The 23,679-nt window shown below is 47.9% G+C and overlaps 1 protein-coding gene across 8 annotated transcripts in view; it reads left to right on the top strand.

Annotated features, from left to right (window-relative positions):
- The window catches only part of TNIK (TRAF2 and NCK interacting kinase), a 380,814-nt gene that overhangs the window by 286,599 nt on the left and 70,536 nt on the right, over positions 1–23,679 (top strand). For 5 of the 8 annotated variants that reach the window (XM_013058317.2, XM_013058315.2, XM_004756575.3 and 2 more), the window contains exons 11-15: positions 1,348–1,414; positions 5,125–5,329; positions 21,328–21,438; positions 22,294–22,380; positions 23,412–23,600. In XM_013058317.2, the coding sequence (XP_012913771.1) occupies positions 1,348–1,414; positions 5,125–5,329; positions 21,328–21,438; positions 22,294–22,380; positions 23,412–23,600 (659 nt within the window). The remainder of the gene's footprint in view (positions 1–1,347; positions 1,415–5,124; positions 5,330–21,327; positions 21,439–22,293; positions 22,381–23,411; positions 23,601–23,679) is intronic. The other 3 variants (XM_013058316.2, XM_004756579.3, XM_004756578.3) reach the window with 1 other exon arrangement.

Genomic DNA, 23,679 nt, shown 5'->3' with positions numbered 1-23,679 from the left:
TGCAGTTTTAGTTCCTTTTTAGGGCTGCACCAATGCCTTTAAAGCTGTAATTACTAACCCACAACTATGAAAGGTTCATACGAATGTGACACCCTCCCTTGCTTAAAATTAAAAGCTCCTCCAAAATTCCCCAGTGCCCACAGAAAAGCCCTCAGCAAGGTATATATAAGGATCAGGAAGTCATATTAGACATGCTGGGCTTACTCATTCCATCAGCTTTTCTCATGGCCAGACATCTAGCCATTCACAACTCACTGTGAACATGTCATGGCCTGTGCTATCGTCAGCCTACTCACGTGGTTATATTGCTTACAATGCCCTTTCCCACCACTTTCAGCTGCCATCTGCCTGGAACAGGGCCACCAACATTGTTGCAAGCAAGGCCTAGCTCATTTCCTCCTCAAAAAACTTTGCTGGGCCCTTCCCCCACTATGACAAATGGAACTTCCCCTTTTCTCTGGTATCTCACTGTTCTTTTTATGAACTCCTATTTAGCATATAATATGTAGGAGAGAACACTAGTTTTAAAGTTGAAAAAATTCTGGATGGAATTCTAAATCCAAATCCGAGATCGAGCAACCAGTGTTTACTAAAAAGTCATTGGTTCTATCACTTACCCTCTTGTAATAGTATCTTTGCTTGAAAAGTGGGTAGTGTGTTAAAGGATTATGAAGCAAAATAAATGAGAGAACCTAAGTCAGGTATCTAGCAGGTGACTAGCATGGGAGACACTCAAGAAAGAATAATTTAATAATCATGGCAGATCTAATGACCTACTTGTCCATCTTGCCCATTAGATTCTGATCTCCTCCAAAGCAAAGACTTAATCTTATTCATTATTATGTGTTAACCTGCTTAACATGTTATTGAATTAAATGAATGTCCCCAGTAGGTCATTTAACTCTATATTTCTAATAGCATGCACCGTCAAATTTCTTTCTGGTGATATCTAAAGACAATAAGTCATAATAAAACTCTTGCTTAAAAAATGATTATACAGACATAAGTTAATAGTGGGCCAATGAAGATTGGTTTAGGTAGTCCTCTAATGGGAATTAACACAAACTGAACAATTATTTTTCAGTTCCTTTCGTATGAACAGCAGGCATTAGGGACAGATATGTAGAGTCAGCTGGGGCAGTCTTTTATGTGAATTTCATGTACTTGAATCCCGTTCACCTGGTGGAAACTGTTAGATCACAAGTCAGGAGGCCCGGAGCCTGTCCCAGGTCAGCATTAATGACAACTCTTTGCACCTCAGATCACTTATACATAAAGCAAGGGAGGTAGGATTGGCTGAGCTGTAGCATCTTCTTGTGCACTAACATTCTGTGAGTCTCTCTTTAGATGAGACGGAGTACGAGTACAGCGGAAGTGAGGAAGAAGAGGAGGAGAATGACTCAGGAGAGCCCAGGTAGGAGAGCAAAAGCCCAGTCTTATTTTCACGTTCTGAACTGTGCTTGTGTGGAACACACTTCCTTTTGATTTATTGGTTCATTTTTAAGAATCCAGCAAGGTGGTCTCATTTAATTTATTGCCCATGAACATACTCATTAATTTGGGAAAATGTCCCCAGGCAGACTCTTATAAAAATGTGGAAATCAGCGCATTCTTTATCTTGTCCCCTAAGATTTATGGTCTCTCTCCGAAGACCTTGTTTCCTCACATACAGAACATGTGGAATGGGTCGGAGACCATTATCTGGATGATGCCAGACTCAAAAGTCCTAAAACGATGACATTCAGGAGACCTAAGTGGTATTTTTGGACTCGAATTATTCAGTTCATGACTTCATACGTCTGAGAAGCCCACGTAGGCAGCCACTGTCCTTGCTGCGTGTCTTGGTGTTTTCACCACAAGCTAATCTGAGAGGAAATGATTTCCAGGAATTCAAATCACACTCTAGAGGGGAACCTTAAATAGAAAATGTCCTGCTCATTCCAGTTGTCATATATTGGACTCCCAGGATCAATGTCGCTCTGTCGTTCCGATCCGTGCCTTTCGAATTTCACTTGACATTGATTCCGACTTCCTTCCCGTCTGTTTGTGAATGAATAAGGTTAGTGTGCTCACATTGCCAGGATTTCTCTTCCATGAGAGAGGTCAGCTGGTGGCAGTGTGGTGAGTTGAGATGCACAGGCATATGCACTGTGGTCAGTGGCCCACACTTGGGAAGTGAGATTTATTGGGGAAAATGCACAAGCAGGAGGCTCACTGGGGGAAATGGGTCCCCATCCGCTAGCCATCCAAGGAGGAGACTCCGGTGGTCTGGGAGAAGTCATTCCCATACTACTGAGGCCAAGCTGCCTGCCCAGAAAAGGGGCCAGCTCAGTCATTGCTGCTAGAAGAAGCTGGTGGGTTCTTTTTCTGAGTGAATTCAGATCTACGAAGCTGAATTATTGCTCAACTACTAGAAGGGGGAGGGACATACAGAGCCATCCAGTTTTTCTCTATACCTGCTTACGGGCATTTTCAAGGTCAAAGACTGAAGGAGTATTTTTCCCTCCATCCGATGCTTTACACATTGGCTGCCCCCAATTTAGCTCCATAAAGACAATGTTTGTCAAGTAGTGACATAGAAAAGGAACATTCTTCTAAAGGCAGAGGTCCAAATGCCCTGCTCTCAGAGAAGCTGCGTGCTACTCTTCTTTTTCCAGAGCCCATGTCATGTCAGTGCTACTGATCACCCTCTGCAGAACCGGGAAGGCCTGTTTTAACTAGTACTTGCCAAACGGCATGTTAGGAGTCACTGAGCGGGCGGGCCAAACCGTGACTTAACACTTCGATAATTGTAACGAGTGATTATATCACATTGAAGATTATGTTCCAAGTCCTGTCTTAAGGACTCATGTAATTAATCTTCATGAAATCCTGGAAGTAGAAAGGGACAGTGGTTATCTCATTTTAGAAATGGGGTAAGAGCCCAAAGATGGCGCCCAAGCCACACACCAAGTTAGTGATTGAGCCACTACGACAGCTCCAATCGCCTGACATTGATTCAGCATTGATTTATATTAATGGAGCTTCCTGGTGGACGTGGTTCCCCATGTGCCACTATCAGTCCACAGAGCTTGTGGCGCGGGTACATGAGCACTGTCACTTGGGGTTTGTTTGAGTGTTCTACACAAAAGCTGGACGTTTTAGAAGACGTGTGCTCATGGAATCCATGCACTCTCAAGAACGAAGCCTTTTTATGTCATCCGTAGGCATAGACGGCAGTCACACAGCATAGTGGTTACACTGTCCAACCCAGAATGATGCCCTTGTCAACTGCCACCAAACCTGCTCCCCCCACCATTTGCCTCCCCAGTTGGCGTCACCCCCACTGTCCAGGCGCCAAGACAAAACCTGCAAGTCACCGCTCGCTCCACACACCGCACCTGTGAATAGGCTTCATGAACTCTGCCACCTTTGCTTTTCTCTGCCGCCATCCCCATGCCCCGCGCCACCACAGAGCCGCTGCAGGAACAGCCCAGCTGGTGGCCTTGCTTGACCTCTGCCCTCTGCAGATAGTTGTCCCTCGGCATCCAAACACATCCCATCACGTCGGTCTCCTGACTATAGCCTTTCTGTGCAGGGTTTCCATGCCATGTGCCTCCCCAGGGCTGCCTAGGTCCCTGGCCTCCTCCCGGGTCACCTCTCTCCTTCACTCTGCTCTGGGAAGTCCTCAGAGAGGCCCCACCTGTTCCCACCACAAGCCTCTCTACGTTTGCTTTCCTCTCTGCCAACAAGGTTCCTCCTCTACCTCTTCGTGGGACCGGCTCTTCATCCTTTGAGTCTCAGCTCATCTGGTACCTTCTCGGGGAGGTCTCCCCTGATAACCCCACCTGAAGCACAACCCTTCATCCCTACCCAAGCCTCCTGCCACTGTTGCTCCTAAACTATCACATCTTCTATAGAGCCTGTTCATGTATGGAACTGTGTTATTTGTAGTCATTTGTCTAATTGTTTGTCTGTCTCTCTTTCCCACAAGAAGATAACAAGAGAGAGAGTTTGTTTAGCTCCTACTCTCATCAGGAGAGCCCATTACAGAGCCTGAGACCTAGAAGCGGCTCACTAGTTATTGAATGGATTCGTTTCAGGTGCAAGTTGCCAGAAAGGTTAGAAGGGCTAGGTTTTCGTGAACAAATAGGAGTCTGCCCCACCTCCCTGTTGGGGTGCTGGGCACAACTGAAGACTAACTTTGAGTTGTTCACATGCAGTGAGATGTGACAGGGCAGACCTGGACCACTAGGAAGCAGGTGGAGTGTCTTTATGGTGTTTTCTGTCCTCCTTTTTGCTGTCTCTCTCTCTCTCTCTCTCTCTCTCTCTCACACACACACACACACACACGTGCACAAATGAGCACGATGCACAACTACCATTTTACAGATGAGAAAACCGAGACCCACGGTGCTTCACCAGAATCTAGGGATCCGTGAGCTTGAGTTGAAGTCCTAGATACACTGTTCCAGAGCCAAACCGTGTCACATCTCTTTAACTGTGATGCCGTGAAACCGGCCCTGAACGCTCAGACTTTGGCAGGCATGGGTTCACATTCTACTCCGCGGCCACCTTGACTCAGATGTTTTCCCTTCCTGGCTTATCACGTCTTCACAGGAGCAGCCTGCCATTTGCCTCCCGGGGTCGGGTGCAAGGGGTCACGGACGTGGTGCGGGGACAGGGATGTCCTCTTAGGAGAACACGTTCCCTTGCTGCTCCCCGATGTTTCTTTCATTTGGTGGCTTTGTTCCTGCCCTTCTTAAACATGCAAATTCGGCTGATCCAGGCCCTAGGGCTCGCACACTCCGTAAAACTGGTAGAAGCAGATCTTTACGTGTCCCAAGGGTGAGCGAGCCGTGTGGATGGTGCTGGAGAGAGGTGACATCTCTCTGGGGATGGGGACAGCATGTGTCTGCCCACAGTCACTGAAAAGGAGGCGGCGCACTACTCTGTTGCTCCCTTGACTCAGTTTCTCTGGGGCTGAGTATTGTAACAGAGGGTCTGAGAGCTCCGACGGGGTGTGTGGCTCCCGTCCCCGCCTCGAGGCGACCTGCTTGCCTGGCTGGTCTCCCCCAGCACCCGGGCACCGAGGGTCCTCGCCCCCCCGCAGGACCCCCACCTTTCTCCCTCTCCCGCCCGCAGCTCCATCCTGAACCTGCCTGGGGAGTCCACGCTGCGGCGGGACTTCCTGAGGCTCCAGCTGGCCAACAAGGAGCGCTCGGAGGCCCTGCGGCGGCAGCAGCTGGAGCAGCAGCAGCGGGAGAACGAGGAGCACAAGCGGCAGCTGCTGGCCGAGCGCCAGAAGCGCATAGAGGAGCAGAAGGAGCAGCGCCGGCGGCTGGAGGAGGTGAGGGCCCCCCCACCCCGGGGCCGCCGCAGGAGCCCTTGTCTCCCGGCCACGTCAACTATAGGGCCTCCAGGGAGGTGCTGGGGTCCCTGCCCTGTGTGGGGCCACAGCCCACGGGGAGCACGCACCTTAACGTGCAAAGGGGGAGGAGGCCTGAGCGCTCTTACACAGGAAGGACGTCCCTTACTTGGCACAGGGTGGCCATGGGACCTTGGTGGGACCTGACCTTGGTGTGGTCACCTCATGAGTAAAGGCCTCCACCCCTTTAGGTCTTACTCAGATATCACCTCCTCCGGGCAGCCCCCTGGAGCACCTTGCTTAAAATTGCTCCTCTGCCTCCAGCACATCCCATTGAGCTTCCCTGCTTCATTATTCTTATGGAGCTCTTACCCCACTCCCTGCACACCTTCCTGCGTCTTACACTGCGGTGGTGTAAGTGCCTGAGGACAGAGGCTTTTGTCTCTCTTATCCCTGACGCATCTCTGCATTGTGAATCTCTAGTGCCTAGAACAGGGCTGCACACACAGCAGGTGCCTTGGGGACCCTGGTGGACTGGACGGACTCATACAGGAATACATGAGTCCGTGACTGAGGTCACGTGTCATGTCAACCAGACCACAATGACTGGGCAGGCAAGTGAGGTGTCAAGTATGGAAAAGCAGGGTCTGCCTTAGCTACTCCTCTGGACATTGGGGAAAGCATATCCCAAGGCCAGTCATGCACCCTTTGGTCCTCCAGCTAGAAGGCCCCCCTGGCCTTCACCGGCAGGCGCTGCTGCCATCTTGTGAACAAGCATAGCCCTGGCCACCCTTGTCCTGGCTGAGGCCCTCACCCCTGTGGCCGTAGAGATGTTTGTTAAAGCCGCCTTCCTTTGTTGAATAAATCAAAGCCTCTACACAATTAGGCAGCTGAGAGCATCACTCTTGGGAAAGCAGGATGCAAACGAGAGGTAAACTAATGGCCCAGGAACAGGGTGGCCATTTTACAGCGTGCCCAGACACCATGTTGCTCCGCGTTAACAGTCTAGGGCGATTCACTTGCTTTGTCAGTGCCGCTGCCATTGGAGGCTGACGGATTGCGGGCACCAGGGGAAGACTGCTTTTTAACTGGCCCATCCAGGTCCAGCGTCCCTGGTTGAAATCAGTGAGGGCCTCTGTTCCAGTTTGCAGTAAAATCTCATCAACCTCATATCTCCTCATAGGGAGACCAGCAACAATAAGACCCAACAGTTGTAATTATTAGTGACTTCTGGGTGCCTGCTCCTGGGTGAGGTTCTTTGCTTATACCCAGGATCTCATCTACTATCATTCTCTCTTTGCATATAGCCGTTGCCCCTCATGCAGAACCTGTACAAACCCCACTTAACATACAGGAAACCGAAGTTCAGGGAGGGGAAGTAATTAGCCCCATATCCCAGGGCCAGTGTGTGCACAGGGTTCACACCCAGGTCTATCTGATCTCAATGTCCACACAAGCCCCAAGAAGGCAAGTATAGATAAGTAATCAAAGCCTTGAACTGCGGTCCTCAGAATTGTACCTCGCAGGCATCTGCAAGCAGTAGTAGGCAAGCGAAACAGTTTCCAATTTAAGTTTATAAGTGTCGTATTGTCAGGGCGAAGAATGCTCACTGCATGGGAAGTTTGAAGTTCACCATCTTCTATTGTGAGAATAACACTGTAGTCGACACAGTCCCCATAGTGCTGTGGGGCAGAGACCTTCAAAGGCCCAGGCAGAGGCAGCGTGAAGGGAGGGTGGGTGCTAATTCAGCAGCACTCAGTAGTGGGGCTCAGAGTGCAGCGATGCACCTGCCCACCCACCTCTGGCTCGTCTCCTGAGAACAAGTTGAAATTCCTCGAGGCTGCGTCCTGGTGTCCCCCTGCAGCCAGCCATGCCAGCTGGGGCTCCTGAGATGAGCCCTCGACCCAGAGCTGTGCCATATCCTCCAGTTTTCCTGAGAACCAGATGCTTCTGCTGGTTGGACCCCCACGTTTATTCCTCTAGACTCTGGCCACACCTCTCTCCTCACCAAAGCAGTGTCCTATCAGGCTCTGCCGCACATCCTACCTTTCCTGCTTCGTTCCTTGTGGTTTGTTCCATCCACGAGTATTTCTGAAGGTCACCACCTGCCTGAAGCTTCACACCCTGAAAACCCTTGGTTAGTGCGCTCCTTGCTTAGCAATGTGTTGCCCTTACTTTCAAGTTAAAGGCACTTACCGTGTAAATCCTAGAAAATGCCCACTGTCATCCCTCAGAACATTTCAGACACTCAAGAATGTAAATATGCCTGTGCATGCACACATGCTTATGTACATTCCCTTCTTTTTCTTTTTTCTTTTTTAATTTTAACATGAGATCTTTTGACCCTTGAGCCTGGATCGTCAACTAATGCAAAGTCTTTTCAGGGCATGCCTTGCATTATTTGTTTTGTTTTGCTTTCATCTATATTTTCGTCCCTTCTTACCTGATATGATTTATTTGGGCTTTATGTTTCCTCATCAAGTTGCTAAAATAACAATTTCTAATGCCGTCCAAAGCCTTTACCCTGTGACAGTTACTCTGTTCCACACTTTACCTGAATCGTCTCATTTAATCCTCACAATAACCCATCGTCTCAATAACGCAGCTGAGTCTCAGAGAGGTTAATGACTTGCTAGAGGTCACACAGCTTAGGGGAAAAATGGGTTTCAAGCCCAGGGGATCAGACTCCAGAGCCCACCGTCACTGCCTCCAGCCTGCCTCTCGGCTGATAAGCCAGTCACGTTTTCCCGTATTCTCTACCTGGCCTCTGTTTCTGTGGTCTTTTCCTCTAAGAACTTGAGGATTTTTGCACAAGAGCAAAGAAGCAGCCCCCAGCAGGTGCTCTTCTTTGAGATGGGTTCTGGCTCTCGTGCCCCCCATCAGAGCTGCGGCCAAGGCCTCCTCGTGTCTCTTCTGTGGCATCTCTGGAGTTTCTATCTTGGAGGTGGGTCTGCGTTCAGACTGAGCCGGGCACGCGCATTCACGGGGACATACCCGCCGAGTCCCCACTTGTACCGAAGGCAACAGCACGCCCAAGGACACTTCGCTTTACAAACCAACATGCATGAGCCCCAGCTTCTCATCGGAAGCAGAGACCCTTGTGACCACTGGGCACGAAGACATTATACATTATCTGTTGACCTTCATCTTGCTCCTATCACCCACTAGGACGAAGAAGAAACACTAAACGCTGCGATGGCTGTAAATTCTGAACCCCTAAGTAATAACTGTCCCCGCCACCAGGGACTCCCCTCCAGCATCCTGCCACTGCTGGGTCCCCATCCGTGTGTGCTGCCCTGGCCCACGGGGATGACTTGTGTTTATGGTGTCCAGAGGAGGAACTTGACCTACCCCGCTCATGGCGGCGGTTAAAGCCCCCAGTCAGACTTGCACATTTAGCTTCCCTGTGGGTACCTAGCAGGTAGGCATCCTGAGAAAATCATTTCCATTCTCCAGTAAAGGCCCATGAGATACCCCTTTGGTGATGCAGGGCTGTGTAGGTTGTAGCCTTTGTCTTCCCCAGCGATCTCAGATGTCCCCTCCTACCGGAGGTCGGGTTTCTAAGGAAGCCCTGCATGGCCTTTGCTATTTTTGAATAACCATGTGGATTTGGGTAGGTTCTCCATCAGTGTCTATATATTCTTAGGAGGACTTTGTATACCGGATATAGCCATTTATCAGCTACATGAAAAGGACGTGGCTTCAGATCAATGAAATGTTGGGTACAAGACGTTCAGCTTTTGACCACTGATAAAGTACAATTTATAGCCAAGGTCCAGGAAATTAATTAAACCTAGCTAAGGTGAATGAGTCCATCCACAGTGAGAAGAGTACAAAGAAGGCCTCTTTTATTTTGATTTAGTTCAATAAAAATTTCGATCACTTGGCCTACACAAAGTTCCTCTTGATTTAGTCTCCCTCACAGAGTTAGGGTCCAAGAATCAGGGGCAGGGTGCAGGAGAGGAGGCCAAGAATCAGTAAGGCATTTACCCTGGTCATCGTTTCAGACGAACCTTGGCCAGAAGATTTGTGGTGATGCTTAACTGTGCTCAAGCGTTTGGGAATGATTTTAGTGATTTATACTTTTTTTTTTTCAACTCTCTGAGAGCATTCATTTGGAGGAGAATATCTTTAAGTCACAGGAATAATCAAATTGACCACACGGACACCAAGGTGCTCCATGGTGGTAACTTTTATTCTTCAGAGAATTGTGCTAAGTTTTTCAAGCTGCCTGCGTCTCATTTGGTGCCTTTCAAGACAGTCTTAACATCGGCCAGTTATAGAAACAGCCAGTCCTAGCTCAAAGACACTATACTGCTTCGGTTCTATTACCTGAAAAAAATTTTTAAAGAAATACAACAGTATCTTATTGGCCAGTCAGAGCGGAGCACTAATATAAAAAAATGAGAGCCTGGCAGTCTCAATGTAGGTGAATTCCCTATAAGCCTCTAACTTTTTATCATGAGTGGCTGGGCTTTCAAGGACACTGGGTTCAACTGCCTTTTAAAAAGGGCACAGTAAAGGGGCGCCTGGGTGGCTCAGCCTTTAAGCATCTGCCTTCAGCTCAGGTCATGATCCAAGGGGGGGATGGAACCCCACTCAGCAGGAAGTCTGCTTCTCTCTTTCCCACTTCTCCTGCTTGTGTTTGCACTCTCCCTGTCTCTCTCTTTCTCTGTCAAATAAATACATAAAATCTTTTTTAAAAGATTTATTAAAAAAATTAAAAGGGCACAGTAGAATTAAAACATTTTTCCTCTTCCTAAAGGCAGTCACAAATATCATGAATTCATACCTCCGCTATGCTGCGCACTAGGAATCCAGTCTCTCCTGGTGCTCACCAGATCTGTGCGGGAAAACAGGCACTGGACCAATAGTTGACCCAAATAGCCATTCATTATCATTGGCAGGTTGCTGTTGTAGAGAGGAATGGTGGGCTAAGGAGCAAGTTTGGGGAGGGTGCAGGGCAGAGAAAGCAGCCCGGCCTGGCTGGGAGGTCTGCCGGGGGTTCCAGCTGAAGGACTGGGAGGGTTGGGGCACACAGAGATGCCAGGCAGGGAAGCCAAGACACAGTCCTGTAGGGCTAGACAGGCCAAGTTAAGGGTTCTTACATTTTTTTCCTGGGACTAACGGGAAACCGTTAATGCGCATTAACCAAGGGAATGCAATCAGATGTGCGTTATTTAAAGGGAACTCTGGCTGCTGAGAGGTTGAGTGACTGGAAGAAGCAGGGGTGGGTGAGAGAGCCCAGCTGGTGCAGGCCAGAGAAGGTGGTGTTCTCGTGGATGGCGGTGGAAGGAGGAATTGAGAGAAGTGGGCACATTTGGAAGGCATGCAGCCTGTAGATCGTGCGGAATGTGCCTGTGATCGCTGATTGGATGTTGGAGACGGAAAAGAATGAGCAGTCACAGGCAGTCCCCGAGGTGGACGGCGGCATCCGGGTGGGAGACCAGGTTTGGGAGCAGGAGGATAAGATCAGTTCGGAAGGCAGTGAAGTTAGGATGCCCACGAGGTGGCCAGTGGTGATGCCAAAGATGCAGCTGGATTATGTGGAGAGAGCAAGGATGGGATCGATGGGAAATTATGGCTTCTGGTACCGGAAGTATACACTGAGAAGAGAGGAGGGTGTGAGCCCGAACCCCGAGAACACAGAACAGGAGAGTGGAAGCCAGGAAAGAAGGAGAATTTGGTATTGGTATGAAGAAAATCAAATATTCCAGCGTAAGGAACAATTTAAAGGGGCTAGCTTTGCAGAATGCTGCCCAAAGGTCGAGTGAGATGACATCACCCATTAGCTTCAATGGCAAAAAACTTATGTAAAAAGTTATGGTGCTGTACACTCCAAAAGTGCGCCCATTTCCTGTTGGGGAGAAAGAGAAGCAATCTGCTGAGCAAGTAAGATTGAATTTGGGCTGCGAAGACATTGCTTTGGACCCGAGGGCCGCCGTGCACCTCCTGCACACCGTGGCCACTCTCTGAGTCTCCCCAGCCCGCCCCGGGGCTCTGCGGAGAGGACCCCCCCGACAAAGCCTGTTCCCACCACTGAAGTCGAGCTGGGCATTAACCAGCAGCGTTTCCCTTCCAGTACTGTCATGAGGATGAAATGAGTTGTTTCACGGAAAACCCTAGAATGGGACTAACACGTAGAACACACTCAGTAAGTATTAGTATTATTATTATTGGAGTGTGTGCCTTTGGCTGAAGTCAGAGGTATAATTTCCAAAAGTTTAAACCCTTTTACATGCAGTAGTAAAACCCTCTTGAATTTATTAAAATAAATGTACCAGCAGGTAAGCTTTTATTCATGTCTAGGGAAGAATATTTGTTACCTAGTAGAAATTCATTTACATCATTAGGAAGAAAAAAAAATGTCAGTGGTTTTTAAATGACTGGATGACACATTTGATGCAGAGGCAAAGTATGCCAGCTTTGAAGCTGCAGAAACCAAGGTGTAGTTCAAGCTGTGTGGCCTTGAGCAGATTACTTACCCTCTCTGAACCTCAGCTTCTTTATATACACAATCAATAGACTATTTACTTTGCAGGATTGTTGTAAGAAGTAAAGGCTTGACACAATCCTGACGCAAGAATGATTGATATCGTTAGATGAATGTGTTTTTGTTATTTTGGAATGGGGATGATTTCAAAGTGGTTGTTAGGGCTTTCTATAGAAATGGTGTTTCCCATGGTCTGCTTTCCTTAATTCTCTACTGCACCTTCTCCGTTTATGAAACACATGGATTTTTCCATCCCTTTTCGAGGTCTCTTTTCTGAGTGGACCTCTCTCATGGTGTTCTGCTGGATGTCGGTCTGCTGGTGACTTATGAGCAGTCCTGGCCTCGCAGGCCCAGGGAGGCAGCCCATTCTCCACTCTTCTGGATGCACCTTCTATAAGAGGATTGACAGCAGCTGCCTGGGGAAGTCTCTTACAAGCCAAACCTCACAGTGCCATCCACTGGAGACACTCTGCTCTGGGATGTATTCTCTTACCAGTAGCTCTCGCTGTCATTTCCCACACTGTGTAACTGCGATCCTGCCCTGGTCACCAAGGAGCTGCCTCAAGACAGAGATCTTGTCCTGTCTCAATAGTAAGCTTTTGGGCCTCCGAGACGCTATGCCTTAGGATGAACCCTTTCACTGAGAAGGTAGTGGCAAGGGAGTCAGAGCTACAGTAATAAACTGCCTGGGCTTGAATCCGGCTCTGCCACTTGCCACCTTGGTGATCCTGGGTGAGACATGGCTTCTTTGCACCTCAGGTGGCCTGTTTCCAAGAGGGGATAGTGACCGTTTCAAGGATTAAATGAGTTAATACCCAGAAAGTACTTGGAACATTCCCTGGCACTGAGTAGGTACCTAAATCAGTTCAAGAAGAGAGTTGCACAGGAAGCAAAGAATCTTTGTACCCCACGATCTGCATTGTGGTTCTCCCGAGCCATCTTTTAGGGGTGCTTTTGAAGGGAGCGTGAGCAAGCTCAGTGCACAGAAGCCGGAGACGGGGAAGTCAGGGTGACTTTTCACCTGGGCTACGTTCCCACCCACTAGACCATACTCCCCGGCTAGAGGAAAGCACCATGAGCAAGAATAACTCCCCCATTCAGGGCCTGGGGTGTTAATTCATTGGTGCTGCTGAGAAATGGCCTGTAATTCACTTAGTCATTAGCTGTAGGCATCCCAATGTGTCTTGCGAGCGGCTGTGGGCCGCCAGGAAGCAGAGCGGCCCTTTATCTCCGGATGTCATTTAGCATCAGCGTGAAGACTGAACGCTGGCTAGCTGTGCTTTTGTTCTTTTATTTCGATAACTGAGCAGAAATTACGAAACAGCTGGGAGCCAGACAGGCGAACTGGATGCCTATGGTCCCAGGCAGAGCCTGCCCACGGGCTTCTGACCATGGTCTGCGGCCTGCACGCGTGTGAGTCACGCTGGTGTTTCAGGAGGCCGTGTGCTCTGCACAGCTGTGTGCGACCCCGGTCCACAGTGTGTCCCAAAAGGGCTCTTTGTTCTCACAGACCCGCCCTGCTGCTCGGTCACCCAGACCTGTGATGGGAGGGGTGTTCTGAGAGGGGGGAGAAGGGGGCCTGAAATTCCTGTGTGGCAGCGTCAAATGTTACTACTTTTCAAAGTCCTTTTTCCCAGACTCCTTCCTACATTTCTGAGGAATGGGGAAGATATGCTAGTATTTCATATTAGAGCGTGTCATACTGGAAAAAAGCCGGCACCAGGCAGTTCCTGCCCCTCAGTGGCTCTACAGCACATTGGAAGGAGGGTGGGGTTGGCTTTTCAGTTACAGCATGGAATGGGCATTACAGGCCTGCCTTCCAGGGTCTAGTCTTCGTGGAACCTCTTTTACCACATCTGGCCTGCATCTCTGTGTTTTACCATCTATATTCTTGGTGGCCCCTAATCATAGAACTTTGACAGTAGTTTCACACAGAAAGGATTACTTCATGTGACTCCTCCATTGAATTGTTTTCATTTCGGTCTTGTTTTCTTCGGCGAGCAGTTTTTGTAGAATCATAGAGGGTGGGAAACATGGGGGACCTCAAAAGTGATCTAAGCCAATTCTTCTCTCAAAGCAGGAATCCCTTTGACAATAGTCCTCAGATAGTCATTTAACCGGTTTCGCATATAATCTCTGCTTGTATGCTTAGAGCCTTAAGGAAGCATATTCTGTACTTGAGCAGCTCCTAATGTTAGAAAATTTATCGTATTATCAACTCGCGTCCTTGTGATATTCCTGCATTAACGCAAGCTATGCCAAAGGAAACTTGAATCACCTTCCACATCAGTTCCAGAAATGTCTGTGGCAGTGAGGATGTTCTTCCCAGCTGTTGCCAGTCCCATCAACCTTTCCATGTATGATACAATTGAGTATCTTTGGTACTATCTCACACATTGTGTTAATAAACTGGTCCACAAGGGGCTTGTTTTCATAGGACCCCATCTGAGAGTCTCCTGTTAAGGTTTTCAAATGATGGCAGAAGGAATCTGGAGTTACAACTGCCCTTGACTTTTGCAGTAACCGGCGAAGTCATACGTGCTTGGGATGTCATTCTGGCTTCCCCATATGATATCCAGGAAAACCCCAGTAGCCTCTCCCTGGGGGTAAAACTGCAGCCCAGACATAATCAGGAACTTGATCACACCCGCAGAAGAGGCAGGACCAGAAGCCTTCATTAAGCCTTCTCTTGGCTCAGTCTGGTTAGAACTTTCTTTCCTTGTGCTGCTTGCATGAAAAGCAGCTTCACACACAGGCACTCAGACAATGTTTAGCCATAGGGATGCCTACTGATCAGAAGTTGGCCTGGGAGCCCAAAGGAAGAGCGTCACTTAAGCAGTTAACTTTCCAGGAAATCTTTGAGTGGGTAGGTTGGGCTGTTTGACTTTAGTAGAATAAAGTAAGTATAAAGAATGAGGCTCTTTGGTGTGTTGTGCTTTCTCACTAGCTCTCTGAAAATTGAGATGAAAAGCGGGGGAAAGGTGACAAGTAGGGAAAATGGCCACTTGAAAAAGCACAAGACAGCATCTTTCACTTCATGTATGTAGATGTTTCCGCCAGCTTCTTTCGAATCCTAGAGGCAGCATTCAAGAGCCAGATACAGAGTATTGTCCTGGTTTTGCACTTAGCGAGTGAACTTGAACAAGATAGTGATGCGTGTGTGCGTGCTGCGGTTTCCTCACCTGTCAGAGGGGGATGGAGACAGCATGCCTGCCCGTGGGGTTGTGTGGTGAAAATTCGTGAGTTAATACATGTGGAGGGTTCGGGGCGAGGCCTGGCATCGTGGGGGTCACCACGTAGGTTTTGGTCAGAATCCTAGTGTGAGTTGCAAGGAACCATGCCCTTGCCCTGAAAGGGTTTGGTTTGCCATGGTCTTTCTAAAGCTGAAACATGAGCAGACGTTAAAATGGGTGAACGGAAGGCCCAAGAGCTTGCACACCTCTCCTTACAGCTGATGTAAAGCTTGTACAGAAGAATCCTGTTTAAGTGAGAGGCATGTGTGCTGTGCTGTAGATTCAAAAGACCACAGTGGGTCCTTTCATTCTGTCTTTGAACAGAGAGCGTCTTTGGGGAGGGGATGGTTGGAGGGACTTGCCAAGGAGCCCAACTGGATCCCGTGACAGTTGCTGGCCTGTTCTCTGGAGGCCAACTCAGGTCTTCCACAGTCACTGGGGTCCACCACTTCTAGGTGGAATCACCCAGATTGAAAAAGCAAGTGGAGCTGTCCAAAAGCAAACCAGATTTCTGCTCTGTTTCACTTCCTGTTCTGAGTTGTTAGTTAGATTTTTGCCAGCACACCCTTGCTTAGACTCAGATGAAACAGACTTGTGTGATCCCCTAATCTGCTCCTGGGCTGAAGTTTGAGTTAAGGTGACTTACTCAAGGTCATGCAACATTTGCTCATGTTAAACAAATAGTTATTGAGTCTGTGGTCTAAATGTTGGTTTTGGTGGCAGAGCACAACTGGCACCTGGTCTTACTCTTTCTGACCCAGTGTTCTTTCCCCAAGCCCTAAAGCCTCTCTTACCTTTCCCCTCCTCTCCCAGTGACATGTCACCGCAGCTATAGGACATTCATTCTCAAACGTCGGTGTTACCTCTCAGTCTGTAGGTGGAAAATGTAATGTATAAAACAGATAGACCCAGAGCCCCCAAATCTACCAGAATGTCATGAGAACAAGATTCAGATTCAGTCTGAACATTCAGTAAGTAGAAAAAGCAGCCAAGGATCCTATCTGGAATCTCTTAGGGATATTGAAGGAAATACAGATGGAGGTAGGATATGATGATTTGTATTCATTTCCTGATTTTCCCTTAACCTAGCATGTGGCCATTGACAAGGCAATGAACCTTCTTGAGAGTCTGGAAGGGAAAATAAAGAAAATGACATCTGCTTCACTTACCTGACAGAGCTAACGTGAGGCTCTAATTAGAATGATCTATGATGCAGTACTTTTTTTGGTCAAAATAATGCCATACATACAGATTATATTCCTGTACTTTTTTCCCCCAAAAGATTACATTTCCTTGAATGATGGGTGAGCTGCGTTTAGCTACGTTGGCTTGGGTGCATGGTAAGATCTTTTCGATTAGAAAGGAGACTGTGTTGTTTCCCTTTTGGTCCCAGACAGTTCTACATGGGCCACCATTGCTCACTTAGACAACCCTTCAGTGAGAGGGCATGGTGGGATCAGAGCACATGGACCCCCACAGCTGTAAAAACAACTTGAACCACTTGCTCAGGAAACACCAACAGAGGTGCCACCTTCTTAACCCAAGAACCAAATCACAAGCCTACAATTTCTTGTTTATCTCATTTTGATCTTTCTAAGGGAGGTTTTGAGGTTTTGAAATCTGTGGAGCCAAGATCTGTTGTTCGTTTGTTTGTGTACACCCTTCCTTGTGATTTTGCTTTATTCCAAAAAAAGGACAAAGTGGCTAACAAAGATTAATATAGCAACTAAAAAATTTGTAAAAAAGAAAATTAAGGAGAAGGGACTATAAAGCAGAAGAGGAAACAAGACAAAGCCAGGGTAGGGTCAGTTCACAAAATGCCTGCCCAGCACAGTGCCTGGTGCAGGTGCCTGAAGGTGACAGACTCTGAGCACCCCAGCAACTAAGAAAAGAGGCAGACTCGAGTGGTTTGAGATTTGTGTTGTCCATCGCATTCAAGTAACTTTGTTACTCAGGCAAGCATTCTGAGATAATTGAGAACCTGTGCCCTTTTCTAGCAGTGGCTGAGTCGTGCTGTGACTAATGTTTGTGGTGATGTTCTTCCCACAGACACAGTGCTTAGCTCTATGTGGCAGTCCTGATAACATTGTAAAGTGCAGACTATGACCTGACAGTTCATCAGAGTCACTTCTACAGGAGCCAGAGTACCCTAGTGGAGTTCACACTTTTCTGCTGGTTAAATTTTCTAAAAGGAGCATTTAAAGAAACAAAAGGAAAGAAAGAGCAACACCATGGCCTGTATGACAATCAGCCATGAGGAATATCAGTTACAACTTTCTGAAGAATTGAATACTTAAGAGTTAAGGTGATATTCTCCTGCAAGAATTTGAAGAGCCAAAATTCTGCATCATCAGTTTGGGATAAATGTATAACCTTTGAGGGTCCCCTGAGCAAGGGAATGGGATTATTTCATTTGGATAAACTCACCAGTTCACCTACTTGAAGTACAGCCAAACAGCCTCCCCCTGGACCTAGCCTGAGGGGAACACCCTAGGGCAGAGCCCAAACTTCTCTAAACAAAAGTACTCTTTCGGAACATCCACAGAAGCCAGAGGAAGACCCCAGTGTCCTACTCCAATAGGCATGGAAAATTTTGAGAGTGGGTATTATCAATCATCCCCCAACCAGCAAAAAAGATTAAGAAAATTATAAGAACCCATTGAATATCTAATTTTAAGTGAGAGAACTTGTGAAGATGTAGATGAAAATATACTTCTAGACAGTTCAGTAAAGGTGGGGCATCGGCCATAAGTTTTAGGGTAGTTGGTTTAAGCCGTTCCTTTGTGGCAACAAGACCACCATCATCTGCATGTATAATTTACATGAAATTTACAAATGCTTAGACTTATTCCCTTCTTTTATCTTCCTACCTTTCTTTTAGATGGCAAATCAATGCCATGCCAATGCCAGTCATTGGTGGATCTCTGATTAGAAAAATACTCTCAAGCCTTGTTTATGTGCAGCCTAAAGAACATTGGGGGCCAGAGGGCTGTCTGAGAGAGGCATAAAAGGGTGGAGGGGTGGTCTGAGGTTCTGCCAGCCTTTCTCCTCTTCTCTCTACACAGTTGACCATATTGAATGCAACAAATACCAATGGTATCAGGGATTTACTGGGGTTTAGTGGAAGAGAAAAAGAGGAGTGGAACAGAGACCTTGCCCACAAATAGCTTGTAGAGTAGGTAAGACATATTCAGATAACCAGAATTTAAGGCACAAGGTGCCTAGGATTGAGAAAACAGCAAATGCTTCCAAAGAGATTTAAGATACTGTGTTGTGTTCTTTTACCTCAAGTCTCTTAACTTGGTTCAGTTCAAAAAAATCCTGTGTCCCCGCCAGGTGCCCTGCCCCACAGGAGGAACTATAGGTCCAACAGGAATCAAGCGCAGGCCTTACCTCCTAGCAAGAGTCATCAGAGCTTTGTAGAGGTGTCTGCTTGAGGTCAGGGACTTGGTCTTTCTCTGACATGTTTTGGTATGTCCCGTGAGACAGCTCCGTGCCCAGGAGGAAAGAGAGCAAAGATTTTTTTCCATGAAAGACATTGACATTGAAACAACAGCAGCTGGAAATTGGCAAGGTGCCCTCAGAAGGTTGGGGAAGTGATTTATTTTTCCAGCCTCACCACAGGAGCCAAAGCCCTGGCAGATGCCTCCATGCATTCACGGCAGCTGATCTGAGTGAGATCATTATTAATTATTAGTCACTTCTGAGTGTCTTTCTCAGGAACTACAGGACCCTCCTGAGTTGCAATCAATACTGTGTACACCTTGCACAAGGAACTGAGTGGCATGTAATTATAAAACACTATTGATTCCCAGCAAAGGGGTTGAAAATGTACAAATCCTTCACATAAAAAGCAGCTAAATCTTCAAAAAGCCTTGATGACGATAATTATTTATTTATTTATTTATTTAGCCAAGAAAGAGACCCACATGGGAGTCAAAAACTTGAAATGTTAGCTAAAGTAGGGCTAGTTCCTGCCAGGAGCCAGATCTATACACATAATTATTTTACTCTCTGTGCTGGCATTGATTCACTTGGGTTGCATGTTGGAAAGATCTCTGTTTTGGGTCTATAATCCAAATTATTCAGTCAGTTCCTTTGATAATGTTTTCTACTCGCATCTTCCTGGATTATTTTTCAGGAAAACAAATAATTACACGTCTGGAGCTTGACCCATTCCCATCCCTCAATATAACCCTCATTCCTTTCCCTAAACCTGCTTTTCTTCTTTTGCTTCAAACCGTCTGCTCTGCTCCTTGGCCAGGAACTTCACTCACCCTCTCAAGCCCCATAGTCCTCAAATCCTGCCTATTTGATTTTGGCCTAATTCTAATTTCTACTTCTAAGTTGGCATCCACTCCAGTCCTGTTGGAAGAGCTGGAAATCTGGAGAGCTTTTAGTCCGCCTTCCTTTTGTCTGTGTCTCTATTCTCAGCAGCGACCGTGAACATGGACTCTCCCACTGCCTCTGCTTAACTCACTGATGCCCTGTCGTGTTCTGCATGCACCCATAGAATGGCCCGGCATTGCACTTGGGCTTCTAATCCCCACCCCCCCGACTTCCTCCTGCCCTGCCTCGTGGCTGTCAGGAGCCCCCTTGAAAATGCAAGTCTTGGTCATAGCATTTGACTACAGAAAGTCCTCCAGTGGTTCCCTGTCACCCACAATCTAAGGAGAACAAAAAATTGTTGATCTGGAAGCGATAGATATTGAGTCTTCAAAATATGTAGCTTATCTCAAAGACTCAGTGGTCACTGGAAGACAGCAAGTCTGGCAGATTGTAGGCAGGAGCCGCATTAGGAAGTCCACCTCATCTGTGGGCTTCTTTGGAGTTTTGAACTTCTGCCTGATTAACTGGGGCTGTGACGAGAGCTTTTGTCCTAGAAGGCTCTTTCCCTGTTTGCAGAAAGCTAGCCGTCAGGGTGATTTAGTCACAACCCATGCTCTTTTGAATAACTCCTGTTTTCTCAGCCAGGCAGGGAAGAGCTGTTGAGAATGTTAAAGGGGAATGGACCCCCCTGAGAGGTTCCCCCAAACCTCATATTGGAGGAAGAAGAAATCCTAATGTTGGTACAGGGCTCTGACACCAAGGGCTTTGGCACTTCTCAGAAGGACCACTAAGGGCCTGTGGTATAGGAAAACAGTCTGACATGTGACTGTCCTGAGCCTTACAGGATGTTCAGCATCCCTGGCCCCTCGTACTATGTGCCAGTCATGGCCTCCAGTCACAGAGACCACTAGAAAAACTCCCCCATGCCCTTGCACATTCCAAATGCTCCCTGGATTGGGGAACTAACCTGTCCCACTGAGAAACGTTAGTTCCTGTCATTATTCCTAAGATGTTCTCCTTTTCTGAGAGCATCACGAAGTGCTAAATTAATCTGTGATCTCTCTATGGCTCCTGTTGCCTCTTCATCTTCTGGAATGACTGAGTTCAGACTGCGCTGCCACTACTTACTGGGGCATGACCTTGCACATGAGGATGACCTTTGACAACTGCTTAATCTCTGCATGCTTCAGTTTTCTCATATAAAATGGGGGTGATAATAATATCTACGTCAGCAGATTTTTGTGAGGATTAAATAAGATAAAGCATGAAAGGTGCTTACCACACTGTCCCTGTCGGCAGGCTGGTGAGTGTAGGAGATGATGACAATGAGCTTAAGGGTCTTACTTGAATGAGAAGTCAAAATTGATACAAGTGTAAAAACTGGAAGATAAAGGCAGCATGAGATATGGGATAGGGTAATGGACAGGGTCAAGGACAAAGAATTCTATTGTACTCTCAGCCATTAGTTACTGTAGGGCCTTGAAGGTGTCACTTCATTTCTGTGGATTTTGCTTTCTCTTCTCTGTGAAATGTTTGCCCTAACTGGCGTCGAAAAGAGTGGCTGGCATGAGCACTGGAAACATTTTAAAACCCATAGTCTGTCGTAAAGGGTCTGATGATGTACCAGGGTCAGCCAACAGGGAGAACGCACCTAGCAACAGGGACTTCTTGGGAGGAGGCAAACCTGGGGAGTCTACTTGCACGGGGAAGGACAGGGTATTTGCGTGCTTGAATTGCTCCCTGCGCGCCCCCCACCCCCATCCTGGCCAGCAAGTCCCCCAAGAGCACAAGACAGAGCCCTCAGGCGTATAGGCAGCTATGGAGAAGGGCGCAGGTCTGCGGTTCAGCAGCCCTCCCTGCGGCTTTCCCCACACCCCCGCACCAGCCCCCGCTTCCTTCATGGTTGTCTGCTTGTGGCCCCACAGCAACAGCGGCGGGAGAAGGAGCTGCGGAAGCAGCAGGAGAGAGAGCAGCGCCGGCACTACGAGGAGCAGATGCGCCGGGAGGAGGAGAGGAGGCGCGCGGAGCACGAGCAGGTACAGCGGGGCCCGGAGCCCACAGTTGGCCCCAGCGGGAGCTCCAGCGCCAGTTGACCGTCCCTGGGGTGTGGGTCACCATCTCTTAGGACTGCTCAGTTAAAGCGGGTTTTTACTCTTTCTCAAGCTGCTCTTCTCACCTATTCAAGAAGTCAAACGCACAGCCCTTGGCAATGCCCACTCGTTGAGCCTCGCTTCCTGCCCAGGCCAAAGTCCCCTGCACACCTTGATCTTTGGGTTCTCCCGACCCTGGGTATCTACTTTGAAGGTAGCACTGAAGCATGGTAAATGAGCCACATGGTCTTCTTTCATTGCTTCCGAAGGGCTTTTCTGCTCCTCGGTCTCCGGAGTCCCGTCCCTCCTCCGTCTTGGGTAGAACCGCATTCTGACCGCGCGGCGGTGGCGCGCTGCAGGGCGGAGGGCGGGGCCCTTACAGAGACCGCGCATGCCGGCCTTCCACAGTTACTCTATTCCTGCTGCTTGCACAGGAGCCTCTGACCTTGATGGCATTGTGACTTCCGGGTGGCCCATAAAGAGGGAACCTGCAATGAAGAGCTTTAAAATGTAGCTGGGTTTACGAAAACCGTACAGTCACAGCAAAGCCCCGAGCCCCTCCGTCGGCTGTCGCAGGTGGAGGACTATGTGCTTTTGACTGCATTGAAATGCTTTTGCTTCGGTGCTTTTCCTGTTTGGTGAGGGGTTGTCTGGGCATTTTGTTGTTGTTGTTTTTTCCCTCCTTCCTTCCTCACTTTACTTGGCAGGGCAGCACTTGTCACCTCAAAGAAATTACCGGTTCTTTTTCTCTCTCTTTCTCTCTTTGTGTTCCTCTGAATGCTCTGCTGCCTGCCTCTCCAGGAGTACATCAGGCGACAGTTAGAGGAGGAGCAGAGACAGTTAGAGATCTTGCAGCAGCAGCTACTGCATGAACAAGCTCTACTTCTGGTAATGGGAAAGCAGAGGGCCAGCCACCTGCTCTGCGTTCATCCTGTGTGTGTGTGTGTGTGTGTCCCTACCTGTGTCCCCCTCACATGCCAGCCCACAAGGGGGGGATCCTCCAAGCCTCCTGGACCTCAAAAGTCTTGTGGAAACCCAATGCACTTCCTGACCTAGTTGGCCATCTGAATACCTTGGAGACCCTTGTCATGCATTCTTTAGTAACTCAGTCTCTTTGTGAAACTTTAGCAGGAATCCAGGCTTATGACAAGTTCAGGCTGTCATTTCGAGACCCACTATGTTTATTGCAGAGTAATTTTTAAGGTCATTTGCAACATGCTGGAATACAATCACAGCGAAATACACCTCTTCTGTAAGAACCCACTCAGCTCTGCAGTCATATTTCATTTGCAGACTATTAGCTTTACCCTTATAATGGGAACATTTTGTGTTCCCTGCTCACGCAGCTTCCTCGTCAAGTACTTTTTTATTGTTATCGCCCTGCTCTCCAAATGAGCTGCTTGATACATTTTTTTTTTAACTGAACTTCTTATTCAGTGGCACTATATTATTTTTTAGCCTGTGCATACAGTTGCTAATGACCTTTGTTGGTCCAAGTTTTGTGAAACACAAGATGATTTGAGCAGTATCTGTAGCTACTTATTTAGTTTTGTACTTAACTGGACATGTTTGAATAGTTTAATTACTAAACCAGGAAGTAGATGGCTCCTTAGAGGGCTTGGGCGCTGACCATCCAAATGTCCTCATTATTGCTACTTTCTTGGCCCCCAGTCAGGGACAAGTCAGTTGGCAAGGGGTAGTGTTCTGTAGAGATTGCCATTAAAGCAATAGTGTTTTCAGGAAATGCTAGCCCCGGCCATAGCCTGTCTCTGTGGCATGTCCTGACATCCTTTGGTGGTTCTGTTGGCTTTTCTCGTTATCATCTCTTTTGGCAACATTGCATGTTTCTCCGGTGTCAGCCAGTGGTTTCCATATGGTGATCTGGCTTTTCCTTTGCTTTTCTTTTCTGGTCCGGGTAGGAATATAAGCGCAAACAATTGGAAGAACAGAGACAAGCAGAAAGACTGCAGAGACAGCTAAAGCAAGAGAGAGACTACTTGGTGTCTCTCCAGCATCAGCGGCAGGAGCAGAGGCCGGTGGAGAAGAAGCCACTGTACCATTACAAAGAAGGGATGAGTCCTAGTGAGAAACCAGCATGGGCCAAGGAGGTAAGTGAGCTAGCAAGTGTAGCCACGTCCTATTGGCCAGCCTGGTGGCTCTAGTAACGTCACCCAGTAGAAGCAGAGA

This window comes from Mustela putorius, unplaced genomic scaffold, assembly GCF_011764305.1.
Source record: "Mustela putorius furo isolate JIRA1106 unplaced genomic scaffold, ASM1176430v1.1 tig00003834_pilon_pilon_pilon, whole genome shotgun sequence".
In the NCBI taxonomy this organism is placed as follows: Eukaryota; Metazoa; Chordata; class Mammalia; order Carnivora; family Mustelidae; genus Mustela; species Mustela putorius.
This window is presented reverse-complemented; position numbering and strand designations above follow the sequence as displayed.